The 16187-nt window shown below is 47.4% G+C and overlaps 2 protein-coding genes across 10 annotated transcripts in view; one reads left to right on the top strand and one right to left on the bottom strand.

Moving 5' to 3' along the window:
* The window catches only part of Pdxdc1 (pyridoxal dependent decarboxylase domain containing 1), a 37591-nt gene extending 36564 nt beyond the window's left edge, over positions 1–1027 (top strand). For all 7 annotated transcript variants that reach the window (XM_048789539.1, XM_048789536.1, XM_048789533.1 and 4 more), the window contains one exon: positions 702–1027. In XM_048789539.1, the coding sequence (XP_048645496.1) occupies positions 702–761 (60 nt within the window). In that variant the 3' untranslated portion in view covers positions 762–1027. The remainder of the gene's footprint in view (positions 1–701) is intronic.
* On the bottom strand, positions 76–13262 carry Ntan1 (N-terminal asparagine amidase). 3 transcript variants are annotated; one of them, XM_015491087.2, is made up of 10 exons: positions 13150–13262; positions 8460–8562; positions 8318–8383; positions 7901–8009; positions 5569–5642; positions 4292–4345; positions 3778–3831; positions 2814–2911; positions 756–869; positions 76–421 (listed from the first exon to the last, which is right to left on the bottom strand). In XM_015491087.2, the coding sequence occupies exons 4-10, from the start codon at positions 7942–7944 to the stop codon at positions 242–244; spliced, it is 618 nt and encodes a 205-aa protein (XP_015346573.1). In that variant the 5' UTR covers positions 7945–8009; positions 8318–8383; positions 8460–8562; positions 13150–13262; the 3' UTR covers positions 76–241. The 3 variants fall into 3 exon arrangements, with proteins under 3 accessions (XP_015346573.1, XP_048645498.1, XP_048645497.1); XM_048789541.1 differs by lacking the exon at positions 13150–13262 and having other exon boundaries at positions 8460–8564; XM_048789540.1 differs by lacking the exons at positions 8460–8562; positions 13150–13262 and having other exon boundaries at positions 76–441.
* Between the last annotated feature and the right edge of the window lie 2925 nt (positions 13263–16187).

Below are 16187 nucleotides of genomic sequence, written 5' to 3'. Positions count from 1 at the left end.
GTAATTTTTCCTGTGTCCCTTGTTACTGGCAAAAAAAAGACCTTTTTAGTAAAGCAAAAAGTAAATCTAAACAAATGCCTTTGCCAAAATAAGATTTTATTTTGAAAGTCATTTGAGAGACACTGAGGAAGGAAGGAAACCTAAGACTCAATGGTGTACATTCCAAATTTATCTTCTTTCCAAACCCCATGGATGGTCTTTGTCATGCCAAAAAAGTAGCTTTCTTTGGTAATTCCTACATTTAGCTTCCTGGAGGAGAGATCTTTTCCCATAAGCCATCTTTGTTTTTCTTGTAGAGGAGAGCTTTATTTCCAGGAAACAGCATATTCATTGGAGAGGGGTATTTCTTTAAAAACATCAAGGTAGATCTGATATGTTGAACAAAGTGGGGGGGCTCAGCCAAAGGGGAAGTGGAAAGGTTCTGAAAAACAAGATTGTGGGCTTGAGAGAAGAGGAACGTGGCTCTATGCCTTGTTTTGATAAAGATGTCAGAATATCTTTGTGTTCTGTAATCATTAATCAGGACATTCTCATATTGATAGCTAGTTCTCTATGTACATATCTTGTACAGTAAATACAGTAGATTCCTTATTGCTTCACCTGTATAGTTACCCAGGTCTTCCAATGACTTCAAGAAAGTAAATATCACCGCTGAAGGAAAAGCAGCTATTATCTAGTCTAAACCGTTTTTTTTCTTACAGATGAGAAAACCAGGGTCCAGAGATCTAAGATTTACCCAACCTGTAAATTCTCACCTCTAGTATTTGCTTATCATCTTGCTGCAACCAGAAATCCACATGTGGAAATGGCATCCAGGAATACGGGCCTATCCGAAGTTGCTCAGTCTTTGCATCATAAATGCTAATCATCTAAAAGGGAACAGTTCAAGGATAGGCCATCAGGAATGTTACCCACTTCTCAAACCCTACCGTTACCTGAGCTCCAGTGTAGTCTAGTTCAAAGGCACCCTTCCAGATGATAAGCTGCTTAAAAATTGTGTTTCACATAATAACAAAGTTGCCACCTACTGAAGTGTGTTTGGTGCTGCACTTTGTGGGGAAATGTTTTTAGCTGTGTTTAGTTCTGATAGTAGTCCTGCAAGGAGATGGCAGTCTTCCCACTTTGGATGAAAACTGGAGACTCAGGTGGCAAGTCACCTGTCCAGTGAGCATCAGAGCTGGGCCTCACAACCAGGTGTGTCTGACCGAAGTCTGTACTCCCAGGGCTGCACAAAACTTTGTCTTATCATTCATACCCCAAGCAACTGATCACGTTGCAACTTAAAAAGCTCACAATACAGGCTGGGGATATAGCTCAGTTGGTAGAGTGCTTGCCTCGCATGCACAAGGCCCTTGGTTCAATCCCCAGCATCACCAAAAAAAAAAAAAAGAAGCTCTCAATGCTTGATGCCCCATCAAAAGAAAGGAAACATCAGCTTATAAAAGCTGATTTATCAAGAGATCTATCCCCTGAATTCCCCCAAAAAAATTTTTTTTAATATTTATTTTTTTTAGTTTTCGGCGGACACAACATCTTTGTTTGTATGTGGTGCTGAGGATCGAACCCGGGCCGCACGCATGCCAGGCGAGCGCGCCACCGCTTGAGCCACATCCCCAGCCCTGAATTCCCAAAATTTGTCAATGATAATTTTCAGAGCCAGATGTGGTGGTACATGCCTGTAATCCCACCAACTCAGGAGGCTGAGACAGAAGGATCATGAGTTCAAACCCAGCTTCAGCGAGACCCTGTCTCTAAATAAAATACAAAATAGGGCTCAGTGGCTGAGTGCCCCTGAGTTCAATCCTTGGTGTTAAAAAAAAAAAAAAAAAAGATAATTTTCAGCTTAATCAACAAGAGTCAGTTTTGGTTACTAAAACTGAAATGTGTTCTGGATATTAACCAAATTAGGATTATTATGCTACCTTGAATAAAAAATGAATCCTAAACAAGATTGGCCAAACAAATCACCCCGACTCCAAACTTGTTTTCCTATGAAAATGTCAGCATTTCACAAACAAGCAAACTTCTGATTTTTTTGAGTACTTTTAAAGACTTGTTCAAGCCATCCCTCAAATGGGACGTGTAAGTCTTGAGTTTGTATTTTTCTTAACAGTACTTGGAGTTGAATGCTGGGTGCTTTACTACTGAGATATATCCCCATCCCTTTTAGAGACAGCTTGGGCAACTGAGTGAGACCCTATCTTTAAACTTGTCTCTCACTTGTCTGGGATTACAGGTGTACACCACCATAATTTTTAGAATTAAAAAGCATCCTAAGCACCAGTTTTTTCTTTTTTTTTTTTTAAATGCATCCTAGGGGCTGGGGAATGTAAATTAGTTGTAGAGCATCTGCCTAGCGTGCACCAGGCTCTGGGGCTCATTCCCAACACTACCAAAATGGGGGAGGGGAGAGTACCCTAAAGGAAATTAATGTTTTAAATTGATCTGATCATTTTGGGGGGTTAATTAAATCATTCCAGGACACTGCTTTTCAGTGACTTGGTCCAAAAGAATGCAAGATCCCAAGTGCAGAGGAGAGAAGCTCCCCTCTCCCTTTGTAGGAAAGGTACATGGAAAGTCGTTAAAATGAAAAGAGGTTCATTCTCTTTGGATCTAGACATTGTGGATTCATACTTACATCCTCCTGCACTTGAAAAGGCAGAGAACCTGGGATCTGGGTTATAACCCAAAATCAGTCTTGAGCTTTAAAGAGGCAGACATGAGCTTTTCTAAGTTCTTTAAAACTCAAGCCTTTGGTGTTTCATTCATTTTCCCTCCTCACCCCCATAACACAAAGACGCATTCCCACTCACGGGGCCTCCAGCTAAAGCTCGGGCAGCTCGCAGCTCCTCCTCGGGGCCTCGATCTTGAAATGTGGCTCTGTATATCTCTGCTGTTTTAATGTTGACAGCTGTGAGGGACAACAGGATGAGTCTGAATTGACGAAAGACTTACACAGTCTTACATTTCTACCATCATGTAAGAGCCAGAAGTTGAGAGAAAAGATTGGGAACTAAACAGTGACTGGTGTCTATAGCCTCCCCACTCTGGAAAGGGACAGCACAGTCTCTGTGCCTTGAAAACAGCCGAGGCCTGAGCCGGGCCAGGTAAGACATGTCCTGCCCCAGCCGTACCTGGCAGATGCTCAGCAAGCACATGGCAAAGCCATCTGGTCAGCCCTATGTCCACATGCTATCATAGTGTTCTTAACTTGAACTTTTAAGAGTTTTAGACACAGAGTTACAGAGAGTAAGATGATGAGCACCTGCATATTCACCATCCAGCTAAATAAATACGAGGGTACAGCAGAACCCCTTTGCAAATACAGACCACCACAGACCACATCCCCGAGAATCCTAGGCACTGTCACAGGAGGGAGAAAGGTTCTGGATAGCCTGAGAGGTATACACTTTTTTCTCAATAAAGACCTTACCTTGTTCCCAAAATACGCACAGATCCAGATGCCCCATTCCCTCCCCACAGGGCACCTGCTCACACGCAGGCCTGTGTTGGCCCTATTGGGTCCTGTGCAGGTGGGCAGTGTATGCTGTGCATTGCTGTCTTTTGCTCCCCAGAGTCTCAGGTTATGGACGTTGTGGCAGTTCCACAATTAAAGGTTAGAGAGGTCAAATTGCATGCCCAGGGTCTCACAGTAAAAAGAGGAGTCCAGCCTGCCGTGCACTGACGGCAGTAGGGATCCTCCGTCAGATTCTGATCTGAGTCCGCCTTCTCAACAAGAACCCAATCCTCCAATCCATAAGTAAACACACTACTTACCAATGCCATAAATTATTGGAAAGTGGTTTTCATTTTCTTCTCGGTCATTTAATTCTAAGAAATTAAGAAAAAAAAAGGTTTAAGATATAATCGTTAAGAAGCTATAAACAATTGTTTTCACTATGTGTAATAACAGAGGAGGAGCCCTCACTGCACAAGGGGCAGACACCAGAAAACCAGATAATAGCAGTTTCCCTGCTGAGTAGAGGACCCTGGTGCTTCCCAGGCATCTGCCAAGCAGGGGGCAGTTCCTCTGGTCAGGGCCTCCCCTCCCAGAGAGGAGAGGCAGGCTCTGACAGTCCTGAGGAGGGAGATGCAGTGCATGTGGAGAGAAGAGTCCAGCACCTGCACTAGGGTCTGACATGGGTGGGGTGGGCGGTGGTGGCTAGAGACGGCCAACAAAGCTGGGACAACCTCTGTGTGTCTTTTCCGACTTGGGTCCTGGTGCTAGTCCTGCAGGAAAGTTGTGGGCAAAACGTACCTGAACCCTGCAGCTTGTTTTGGCAAAACTTACCTGTCACACATAATGTCACCAAGTGAATGTCATCTTCTTGTTTGTCAAATTCACCTATAATTAGAATTTTAAAATTGGATGTCAAACAAGTTCCTCTGGGCAGAACACACTGCTGAGCAAGTCAAGACAGGGGCAGAGGCGGAAGCCAGCTGAGCGCTTGCCTCGCCCTCCTTACAGCCACCACCTGGGCTGAGGCCAGACACATGCTTAGCCTCAAGCCCAACGGAGAGACAACTAAGCCTTTCCATCTTTATCTTCCTTCTCAGAGCTTTTGGGGGACACAGACCCCTAAGAGTAGATTTTAATAACTCTTCTTCTGATCACCTTTTGTCCCCTTGATTATCAGGGTCATAAAAAATCTGGTGAGGCTGGTGGTGAAGCTCAGTTGCAGAGCGCTTGCCCAGCATTCCCAGGGCCCTCCCTGGGTTCCATGTCCAGCACTGCACACATGTATACAAGAAAATATGGTCATCGTGGAAAATACAAGGGGGCATAATGAAGTAACTATCCTAGCTGTGTCAATACTCAGTCTCTCTCCTTCCCTCTTTTTCTGTGGACAGTTGAGCCCAAGCATAGAGTCAATTTCATACCCACTCACACCATGTAGACAATTTTATATCCTCTCATACACATGGGAAAATACACATGTATAAGCTTAAGAGTTTGTAATTCAAAGTTCTTTAACTTTTAGTGACTGCATAACTTACTGATAGTTATCAGATTATTGTTTCTTGTAAATAATGTTCTATTGCTCATCTCTGGGCATAAATCTGTGTGCATTTCAGATTACTTGCTTAAGATTCCCAAAAGGAGAATGATGGGTCAAACCTTTTAAAAACTTAAGCCATGATGCCAAGTCGCATCATCTTCTGACTGGCCTGTGTGTGTGCCAACCTCACTGCCTCACTGCTGTGCTTTAAGACAGGACAGTGTTTTTTTGTTGTTGGTTTTTTTTGCTAATAGGGATAAAAATATAAGTGTTTTAGATTCTGCAGGTTAAAATGGACATGCCCACCAGAATGGTTCTGTTCTTTATATAATTTGGATCATTTACTATACTAGAATGTGCCAGTTGAAAATCTTGTCTCCATTCTGTTAGCCCCTCCAAATTTCGCTCCGTACTGTTCTACCTCTGTGTTCAGTTCCAGCTGAGCATGACCATTTCTTCATCTACTCCAAGTCTGCCCTCTTAGGCTTCATTCTAGTTGGGATTTTTAACTCAAGCAAAAAATAGGTGGAAATCTTTATCAAACTAGAGAAAGAAATAATGAACTTACTAAGAAGCTGGTGAGTAAGTTTTTGTGACAACTGCCTGTCATCACTGAAGCCTCCCACGAGGTGCACTTCCAGCCTGGCAAAGAGACGGCACGGTGGTCAGAGCCAGGACGGCACGCGGCAGGGCACGCTGGTTCTGCTTTGATTTTAGTTCTGAGCTTCCACGAACCCCTGCTCCAGGATGCTTCTGGCCTTTTTCATTCACAACACACAAATTTGGGGCACACTGGGAATGTGGGTGACGCTGCCAAGGCCACTGGCAGTCTTCTGAGGACCCTGCCCAGCTCCCTGATGACGGAGGGGATGGCCATCTGAACACAAATGCAGTGCCACCTGTGCAGAGGTGAGAAACTGCTCTAGAGGAACACAACTGCTTCGTCATCCACCCACCCAAGTGAGACACTTCTAAAATTTCTTGAGGTCCTCACCCAGGAGGAGCTGGGTGATGTAAGAGAGGGCTCCCTGGCAAGTAGACACTAGGTGGGTGCTGCCTCCTGAGGGGTTCTCATCTGCATTTCTAAAGCACAAGCCTAGGACCCAGGACACCAGACCTTCCCACAGAGTGAGCACAAAACACGGCCCCATGAGATGGGAACAAGGGGTAGTTTGAGAAACCGTGCCTTTTGTGACCTCTCCCTGGTAGTCCCCATGCACAGAGTACAGTAAAGCTCTGACAAGTGATACAACTACAACACCCAAACTAATTTTGTCTGACCCCATTTCTCATACTTGACCTTCTCCACAGCCTATAACAACCTGGGAGACTCGTGCTGGGGGAGGGGAGAGGTGCTGCCATATTGCACTGATGTCCACCAAGACACACGACCTTCCTAAGGAATGAACCAGAACTGCTATGTACCCTGTACAGGGTGTGGCATCAAGTGGCCTCACAAGAGATGTTAAATAGTAAGAAGGGCTGTGACCACTGGACTACCAGACTAGGCTCTGGGCTTCCACAGTAACCAAATCAGTTCCCCTAGGAACAGACCAGGAATAGCTGATGACCATGTTCTGAGAACCACGGAGTCCAGGCCCAGCGTCAGGTCTAGGACATAACCTGCTGGAGCCAGTACAAAATGAACCTGCTGTTTCGCAACTGCGCAGGTCACAGCAACGAGGCCTGCCAGCCTGTGGCTGACCCAGCCAGAAGACAATTACATTTAAAATTGGGGGCTGCTTGGGCTGGGGATGTGGCTCAAGCGGTAGCTCGCTTGCCTGGCATGCGTGCCGCCCGGGTTCGATCCTCAGCACCACATACAAACAAAGATGGTGTGTCTGCCGAGAACTAACTAACTAACTAAATAAATAAATAAAAGAACTTCTCTCCTGACCCTTGAGAACAACTTGTTTCCTGTTCTTTGTCCAGACTCAGTTTCTCCAACTTTCTAGATTTCTCTAAACTCTTGCAATCAATTCTATTTCATTAAAAAAAATAATAATAAAATTGGGGGCTGGGGCTGTCAGTTCAGCACACACTTGGCGTGTGTGAGGAGGCCCTGGGTTCAGTCCTGGGGACCAAAGGAGGAAGAAAAAATGTTTGTGTTGCTTTGAGTTAATGAGTGAAACTGACGGAGCTTCCCTGGGATTCTAAGCACTTGCGTATCACTGGACTAGCTCACTCTATGGCCACCAACAGAATGAGTCAAGCCTGTGCAGTGACAGGAAGGAGGGGCACAGGTGTGAGCAGAGGTGTGATGGTGGCCTGAGTGGGAGGCCCAGCACTGATCTAGCCTCTAGCCGTGTGACTCCAGTATACTTCCTCCGTGCGCCTGTCAAATGGAGGGAGCGCGGGGGCTGAGAGGAACAGATGGTGTTGGGGGACTGCCAGGTCAGGGGCCGGTTCTACCCAGCAATCCACACCCAAGCCACCACTGGACTGGGATGTCAAACTGCCCCTCGCCCCAGCCTCCACACGCTGCTTCCCTGCCTTGTCCCCCCACACACACACCAGACACCCCTGTGGTTTCCTGGGCCCACTCCTCCCTTGAGAGAGCACCATGGGGCAGCACGTGCTTGGCTCTGTGGCCAGCTGCTGCTCAGAGGAAGCATTTCAACAAGCAGTTGCTGAGCGAGAGAGGCCACAGCTGCAGTACCAGCAGCATGTGAAGGGCCCAGACCTAACAGCACATCTCTAAAAGTGGAACGACAGGTTCAGGGTCCCACCTGTGGAGAACCCAGCACTGACTACCTGCCTGCACCTGTGACCCGTCCACTCACTCACTCACTGCTGCAGCAGTGCCAAGGCGGGCTGCATTCTCAGGGGAGCAAGCAAGCCATGGTAGTGTCACGATGCCACAAAGTTCCCAATTCACGAAAGAGTAGCATGGAGCTCACCTTCCACTTTGAGCGTGGTCAGAAAAGGATTTTATGGAGTTCATGATCAAGGGGACCTCGGCTTTGGTGTCAGTTCCATCACAATGTGTCAGGCAGGTAGCCCCATTACCTGAAGAACAAGGGTGAAATGACTCAGGTTATTCCCCGGGGAATTCAGGAAGCAAGCCAGGACTACTCCTGTCCACTCAGCTGCCTCATCTTTGAATGTCCTGTTTAAAAAAAAAAATAGAAAAGTCCGTGCTGCCCAGCCAACCCATTCTGACCAGGGCAACAGGGAGGTACCATGCAGACGACGAGAGAGAAGGTAAGCCAAGTCAGCTTTCAAACAGGTACCAGGAAGCTCAAGGTGAGAAGGGAAATGGTCCCACACTGCTGGGCCGGTTTAAGCAATGGTGTCCTCCACCTCTCTCATCATACCTGTGTGCCTCAGGACCACAATGTGACAAGTAGTGGCATCATCAGAACCCAGAATGGAGATGGAGCCTGTTTGAAAAAGAAATAAAATAAAATATCCAATAGCCTTTTGGGATAACGCCCAATTCACTGCTTCCTAACCTACCATCCTTTGGGGAGGTCACTGCAAGCTCTCTTTGCTGAACATACAGAAGGCCCTGGGGTCCCACTTGTTGAACAGACTGACCTCTGAGAAGTCTGGCTCTTTCCTGTTTAATTAAAAAAAATAAAATAGTGATGTGAATTAGTGAGGATTGAATAACTAAATAGATGGAGAGAGCCGAAGTGTGCTCTGCGTGGGAAGCACGCTGGCGTATCTGGTGTGTCATGTGACAGGCTGAGATGAGAAGCAGCGTAGCATTCATCTGGAATATGCCCAGGAGATGAGGAAGCCATTTTACCTACAAGAGTCAAGAATCCTCGATCACAGTTCTTCACTCAAGAGGGAGTGACTCCTGACTGTGTTAACAGTAGTGGCTCCGAGGCCATGGCCCTCCTTCTCTTCCTCTAAGAGCAGGCTAGGACTTCCCTGTCCCCTCATCTACTCACCCCACTTGCAGAACTCTGTACTGAGGGCCATGGCTGTGTTATTTAGAGCAGCAGAGAGCCGCGGACAGCAGGAGGCTTACGTGGACAGCAGTCAGTTACGTGGGACGAGCTCACCCACTAACTGCAGTCAGGAATTAGGAAGGACATGGGAGGAGTTTTGAGTGTTAAGTGAAAGGCAAAACTGGACAGTTTTTTAAAGAGCTATAAATACACTATTCATCAACAAGGGTAAAACGCTTATTCACACGGGAAAAAGTCACCAACGAAACCACAGTTGGGCTGCGCCACCACAAAGGACTTTACTGCGGCTATTGTCTTCTATGATGTCTTTTTTTTTTGTATTGGAGACTGAACCCAGGGACACTTAACCACTGAGCCACATCCCCAGCCCTTTTTATTTTTTGAGACAGGATCTCCCTAGATTGCTTACAGCCTCCCTAAATTGCTGAGCCTGACTTTGAACCTGCATCCTCCTGCCTCAGCCTCCTGAGCCACTGGGATTACAGGCATGCACCACCATGCCCAGCTATGATGTCATTAAAGTAGAAAAACAAAAAGAAATGAGAATTTATGAAGGACATATTAACATTAGACATCAAAAGATTTGTCTAGTTGGGTATTTGTATAAATTCTTATACTGTAAATCTATTTTTAAAAAAGAGAATTTAGGAGCTGAGGGTGTCATCTATGCTAGAGCACTTGCCTACCTACCATGCACGAGGCCCCAGTTTCCAACCCGAGGATAGAGAATTTTGAAAAAGAATTTAGGTGTTAAATTCTTTAATGAAAGCTGAATTAAACATTTTTAAATGTCAAACTGATAAAACACTAACCTGCATTATTTCCTTCTTTATTTACAAATAAATACCTCAATGAAAACACTTACTAAAATGTGTGAGAGTATATTGAACCCAGGAGCACTTAACCACTGAGCCACATCCTCAGCCCTCTTTTTTTTTTGTTATTTTATTATTTTTTAAAAATTTTTATTTATTTATGTATTTATTTATTTATTGGTGGTGCTGGGGATTGAACCCAGGGCCTTGTGTATTCAAGGCAAGTGCTCCACCAACTGAGCTATATCCCCAGACCTATTTTTTTTTTTAATTTGGAGATTGGGTTTCACTAAGTTGCTTATGACCTTGCTAAGTTGCTGAGGCTGGCCTAGAACTTGCAATCCTCCTGCCTCGACCTCCTGGGTTGCTAAGATTTCAGGTGTGCGTCACAGCACCTGGCTGTTTTACAGACTTGTATAAGCTTTTTGCCATTCTGATACCTTCTGCTAATTTAGGTTTTGGGGTGAATCAATAAAAGATGTAGCAAATGATAAGTTTGACTAGTTGTTCATCGTTTTCTTCAGTTAAGGAATTTCCACTAACTGGAAGCAAAACAATAATTTAAAAGAAACAAGTGGGGGGCTGGGGATGTGGCTCAAGCGGTAGCGCGCTCGCCTGGCATGCGTGTGACCCGGGTTCGATCCTCAGCACCACATACAAACAAAGATGTTGTGTCCGCCGAAAACTAAAAAATAAATATTAAAAAAAAATTTTTTTTTCTCTCTCTCTCTCTCTAAAAAAAAAAAAAAAGAAAGAAATGGCTGAGATGATATAGTGGNCAAAAAAAAAAAAAAAAAAGAAAGAAAGAAACAAGTGGGGTGGGGATGCTGAGCGCTGTACCACTGTAATCCCAGCGATTTGGGAAGCTGAGACAGGAGGATCATGAGTTCAAAGCCAACCTTAGCAGCTGTGAAGCACTAGGCAACTCAGTGAGAGCCTGTCACTAAATAAAATACAAAATAGGGCTGGGGATGTGGCTCAGTGGTCGAGTGCCCCTGAATTCAACCCCTGGTAACAAAAAAAAAAGAAAAGAAACAAGCCTTCAATTCAAGAAATGAACTGTAAGGCTCTGGCTTTACCACCTAGCACTGCAGGGGGCATCGAGCAAGGCGGGGTGGGAAGTGAGGCTGGCAAGGCAACTGCTGCGTTGTCGGCAGGAAATAAATGTGGCAGGTGTTCCAGGGGCGCCTGTGCCGGCGAGGTCACCCACAAAAGCAAACCACTGTCCCAAAGACCCCAATTCTCTCTTCAACACGACTCTTGTTTCCCAAAGGAACAAGCCAGAGGGACAGGACGACACTGCCCCATGAGAGCGCGAGTGGGTCAGTCCTCCACTCTGGGAAATGAGACGTTTCAGCGGAATTTCTCTTGGGGACACCCCAGCCCGACTTCGACTTCGTCACATTCTGAAATCAAAGCCCCCGTTCTCTCAAGTTGTGACATTCCCTGGACACCAACTCCACTACAACCCACGGGTTGCCCACTCTTCCTGAGAAGAGGACCTTTGAGGCTTTGCAGGCCACAAGTCTCTGTCGCTGTAGCATCAAAGCAGCCACAGACACCAGACCAGGGGATGTGGCTGTGTTCCAGCAAAACTTTATTTATAGGAAACACCAAAATTTGAATTTCATCTAAGTTCCCAACACAAAATATTATTCTTTTGATTTTTTCAACTATTTAAAAATGTAAAGCCCTTCCTGACCCACAGGCTGTGTGCAGAGTGGCTGGCCGAGCCCTCACCCAGCTGCACCGGGAGCGAGCCTGCTTCCCTTAGCTGGCGCCACGCTTCCTGCACAGGCCTGAGCGTGGGAGCCGTGAGGCACGGTGGCAGCGGCACTGCCAACAGACATGGTTCTCAAATCGAGCCTCCTTTCCCATAACTATGCCTTCACCCTTTCCTTGTCTCCCATCCAAATGACTAAAGCCAGGGTGTGCAGCTCCATGGGCGGAGCACTTGCCTCGAATGCCACCCGGGTTCCTCCCTGGGACCACCATGAACACCTTACTGCAGCACACCCTATGAGCAGCAGATCCTGGGCAAGCCCTACCCAGTACCCGTTTCCCCCTCTGATAAATGGCAGGATGACGTCCACCTTGTTAGTTGGTGAGGATCCACTAAGACGTGACGCGCTTTGGGCTTGCACTGTGTTGGCCCCTACGAGAGCTCACCAGTGGGTGGCTGCCACCCTTTCCCACCTCTGTCCCCCAGCCCCAAGGTCTCCTCCCTTGCCCTGCCAATCCTATCTAAGGGGGCCGCCAGCCTCACTGCTTCTAAACACTGATTCTGTAACATCAATTCTACTCAAAATCTAAGCCTGTTCATAAAGATGTAGCTCTGAGAATGTTCATTTTGGTGAAATCTCACAAACACCTCCATGTTTAAAAGTAGACTCAGGTGCAGTGGTGCACAACCATAATCCCAATGACTTGGCTTGGGGACTGAGACAGAAGGATTGCAAGTTCAAGGCCACCCTCAGCAACTTAGCTTCTCAAAATAAAAATAAAAAGGGCTTGGGTGGAGCACAGTGGTAGAGCACCCCTGGTTTAATCCCTAGCCCCACAAAATAAATAAAATTTGTAAAAAATTAAAAAATAAAAGCAGAAACAGGCTGGGGGTATGGCTCAGTGGTAAAGTACTTGCCTCCAATTCATGAGGCCCTGGGTTCCATTCACATTTGGATTTTGTAAAAAAGATAATAAATACATAAAAGCCACCAAAATAAGTAAAGAAAGGCAGAAATTAAGTTATGGTGCATTCATATTGTAGAACCATTAAACAAGACATTCCAGGATGGTTACTGAACCCAAGTGAATAATTAAGAGTAAGCGGAGCCAGGTACTAAGGTGCACTCCTGCCATCCCAGCCACTCAGGAGGCTGAGGCAGGAGAATCACAAGTTTGAGGCTAACCTCAGCAATTTAGGCAGGCCATAAGCAACTTAGTGAGACTCTGTCTCAAAATTAAAAATAAAAAAGGGATGAGAATGTGACTCAGAGTTAAAGTGACCCTGGGTTCAATCCCCTGTGCAAAAAAAAGTGAAAGCTGGCCCAGCATGGTGGTGCACACCTATAATCCCAGCTTCTCAGGAGGCTGAAGTAGAAAGATCACAAGTTCAAGGCCAGCCTGGGTGACATAATAAGACCCTGCTTCAAATTTTTTCTTAATGGGTGAGGGTTTCCAGGTTGTAACTCAGTGGAAGAAAACTGCTGAGCTCAAGCATTGCGCAAAGGGACTTTCAGCCGGGTGGGAATGATTTGGATCTGCACTGTCTCATATAGCAGCCACCTGTGGCTGTTGAGCACTTGAAACGCGGCTAGTGTGACTGAGGAACTGATATTTAGATTTTATTTATCTTAATTTTAATGTAAATAGCCATGCAGCTAATGGCTACTGTATTGAATTACTCAGCACCAAAGACAAGGGCAGACTGCCAGGGTTCCAGCCGGGCTTCAGCACTTGGAGGATCTGGGACCTTGCACAGGTCACTCAACTTTCCTGATCCTCGGTCCTCATCTGTAAAATAAGAATAGTAACTACACTTATTTCACAGGGCAGTGGCAGCGCGTGGCAAGTTCCCTGGTGCTACTACAGTGGGCTGTTATAGCAGCCCTCCCTTACCCTCCGGGGCATGTTTCAGATCCCCTGTGGCTGCCTGAACCATGGACGGTACTAACCCCTACAGATATTTTTACCAATACATACACACACATAATGAGTTTAATTTATAAATTTGGCACAGTAATATTAACAACAGCTAGGCCAGGTGTGCTGGCCACGCCTGTAATCCCAGCAAGTCAAAAGGAAGGCCGAGGCAGGAGGCTCACAAACTCAAGGCCAGTCAATGTAGTGAGGCCCTAAGCAACTTCTTGAGACCTTGTCTCAAAAAGTAAAAAAAACCTGGGGATGTGGCTCAGTGGTTAAGTGCCCTGGATTCAATCCCCCATACCAAAAACAGGGAAAGAGATTAATAACTAAGAACAAAAAGCAAACAATTCAAACAATATACTTCAATAAAAGTTATTTAAAACTTAAGGATTATTTATTTCTGTAATTCTCCATTTAATATTTTCAGACTGGTTGACCCAGGTAATAAACTACAGGATGCAAAACCACAGATGAGGGTGGACGCCCTGTGTGCTTGTCACAGGCTATAAATGCTGGTACTTCATGCTTACAACTTAGCCATCACACCAAAAAGACCCAGAGTTTGCTTTTGTTTTTTTTCTCCCTGCTACCAGGGATTGAATCCAAGGTGGCACTTAACCACTGACTCACGTCCCTGGCTCTTTTTACTTATTTTGAGACAGACACTGGTCTCAAACTTGCAATCCTCCTGCCTCAGCCTCCGGAGCTTGGAATTATAGGCATGCACCACTGCATTCAGCCATGCTATCATTTTGAAAAGCACTTCACATGCCAGATGTGGTGGTACACTCCCAGAATCCCACTGACTTGGCAGAAGGATGGCAAGTTTGAGGCCAGCCTCAGAAATTTAGTGAGGCTCTATCTAAGCAACTTGGTGAGACCCTGTCTCAAAATTTAAAAATTTAAAGGGCTGGAGATTTAATTCAGTGGTAAAGTGCCCTGGGTTCAATTCTCAGTGCAAAAAAAAAAAAAATAGGAAAATCTTAAGATATTCACCAAAACATGAAGAATGGCTGTGATCAATTATTTTTCTTTTTAATATTTATACTTTCTATTTCCTATGAAGAGCATATACTGCTCATTATGGAAAAAAATTAATCAAACCTTTCATATCTTCCCACTGCTAACTAGGTGACAGATCCACAGCAGCTCAGTCACCTAGGTGCAACCCGCCTCTCCAGGTGTATTTCCTGGGTGCTCCAACTCACTCTCCAGGACCAGGGAGACATCCCAGTCTGCTCCCACAGCCGGTACCCTGCTGCCCACCAGTGGCACCCTCCTCTGTGCTTCTGTAATAGGCATGGTCCCCACCATGCAGCCTCTCTGGGCCAAGTCTCCCTAAATAGGCCAAAACCTTCCTTGAGAGGCGCAGCCCTGGCAGGTCACCACATGCCTCCAACGCTGAGCTGCCCTGGACACCAACCTCACTTTCCATCATAGACATTTTCAAACAGACATGAAAGTAGAGTGTCACCTAAACTTATTAGCTGGCTGAAATTTCCTTCCCTCGGTGAGTTGAGTACTACTCCTGATGTCATACATCCCACAAGGAAGTGACAGGGCACAATGCTTAGCCCAGCACGAATTTGGTAACATCAAGTTGAGAGGCACACCGAGCTGCCCGCCTGGTCCCCGTCGCTCGCTCTGGCACCTGCACACGGTTTTCAGGGTCAATCTGTTCATTCATCGATGTCACTAATATTTACTGAGCACAAAGTCTAGGACAGGGGCTGCCCTGGGCTCCCCGGTACAAAGGTGGACACTCGCTCTCCACCTTGGGAAGCTTACATCGCGGGGACGGACCCGGGGGGCCAAGTTAGCCAACCCAACGCCACGGACTGTCCAGCCGGGGAAGCCTCTAGAACCTAGCCCCGGTCCTCTGCTTCCCGTCCCAGAGCGATGCCCGCCCGTTTCTCGTCGCGGCACTTAACGCTGCGATCTCCGAGCCGTTTCTGTGATGAAAACCCACTTCCCCGCTCGCCCGGAGGCACCCCGAGGTCGCCCGGCGGTCGGGACGGCGCCCGCACCCGGCGGGGGCTCCACACCTCAACCCGCAGGGTGACGCCCCCTTAGCGGGATCCGAGTCCCCGCTGTGGTTCACACCGTGCACTCTCCCCAACGTCCCTGCACGCGCGTGGACTGAGGGTTCAGAGAATCACTCGGGGACAAAAGCAGGAAAAACAAAGACAAAAACCCTTCCATCAGGGCGTGGTCCTCTCCTCGGGCTAAAAATAACCAGGCGCCCCACATCCGGGGGTAGGAGGGCAAGGAGAGAAAGGAGAAGGAACCCGCCGGGACACCTCTGCCCAGGCGCTGTCGGCGGCCCACCCGGCAACAGCCTTGCTTCCGAGGGCACAAGGACGCAGCATGGTTCCCCGCAGGGCGGGGACCCCCTGCGAGAGCTAGTGAGCAAGGGCGGGCGCCCAGATTTGCCTAAAAGCAGCAAGTCCGCACTGGGGGGAGGCAACGCCCTGCTGGGATCCGGGGGTCCCGGGGTGTCCTCAAGCCCGGCGCTGTGCGACCCGGGTCCAGTCACCTAACTTCTCTGGGCCCGTCCCTTCCTCTGTAACAGAGGGGCCTGGGCAGTGCCCTCTGAAGAAGGAAGAGCTCCGCGGAGTCCCAAGAGGAAACCGCGTTGGCGGCCGGACTCCGAAAGCGCCGGCAGCGCCAACTTTCAACTCCGTGTCAGGAGAGGGACGGCGGTGGCGGTGGCGGCGGCGGGCGGAGGAGGGCTCCTCCCGCCGGGCACCTGGCCCGGCGGCTCCCCTCGGGCCCGCCCGAAGCCCCGCGCCTGGCCCGCCGCA

The sequence above is a fragment of the Marmota marmota genome, unplaced genomic scaffold, assembly GCF_001458135.2.
Source record: "Marmota marmota marmota unplaced genomic scaffold, marMar, whole genome shotgun sequence".
Lineage (NCBI taxonomy): Eukaryota > Metazoa > Chordata > Mammalia > Rodentia > Sciuridae > Marmota > Marmota marmota.
This window is presented reverse-complemented; position numbering and strand designations above follow the sequence as displayed.

What these genes read in the sequence shown, in the direction of transcription:
- Ntan1 (XM_015491087.2), bottom strand. Translation starts at nt 7,944, where the DNA reads ATGAACTCCATAAAATCCTTTTCTGACCACGCTCAAAGTGGAAG. An exon ending in GAGCTTTAGCTGGAGGCCCC is followed by an intron (nt 870 to 2,813) that starts GTGAGTGGGAAT and finishes GTTCCCTTTTAG; the next exon opens with ATGATTAGCATTTATGATGC. An exon ending in ATGATAAGCAAATACTAGAG is followed by an intron (nt 422 to 755) that starts GTGAGAATTTAC and finishes CTTGTTTTTCAG; the next exon opens with AACCTTTCCACTTCCCCTTT.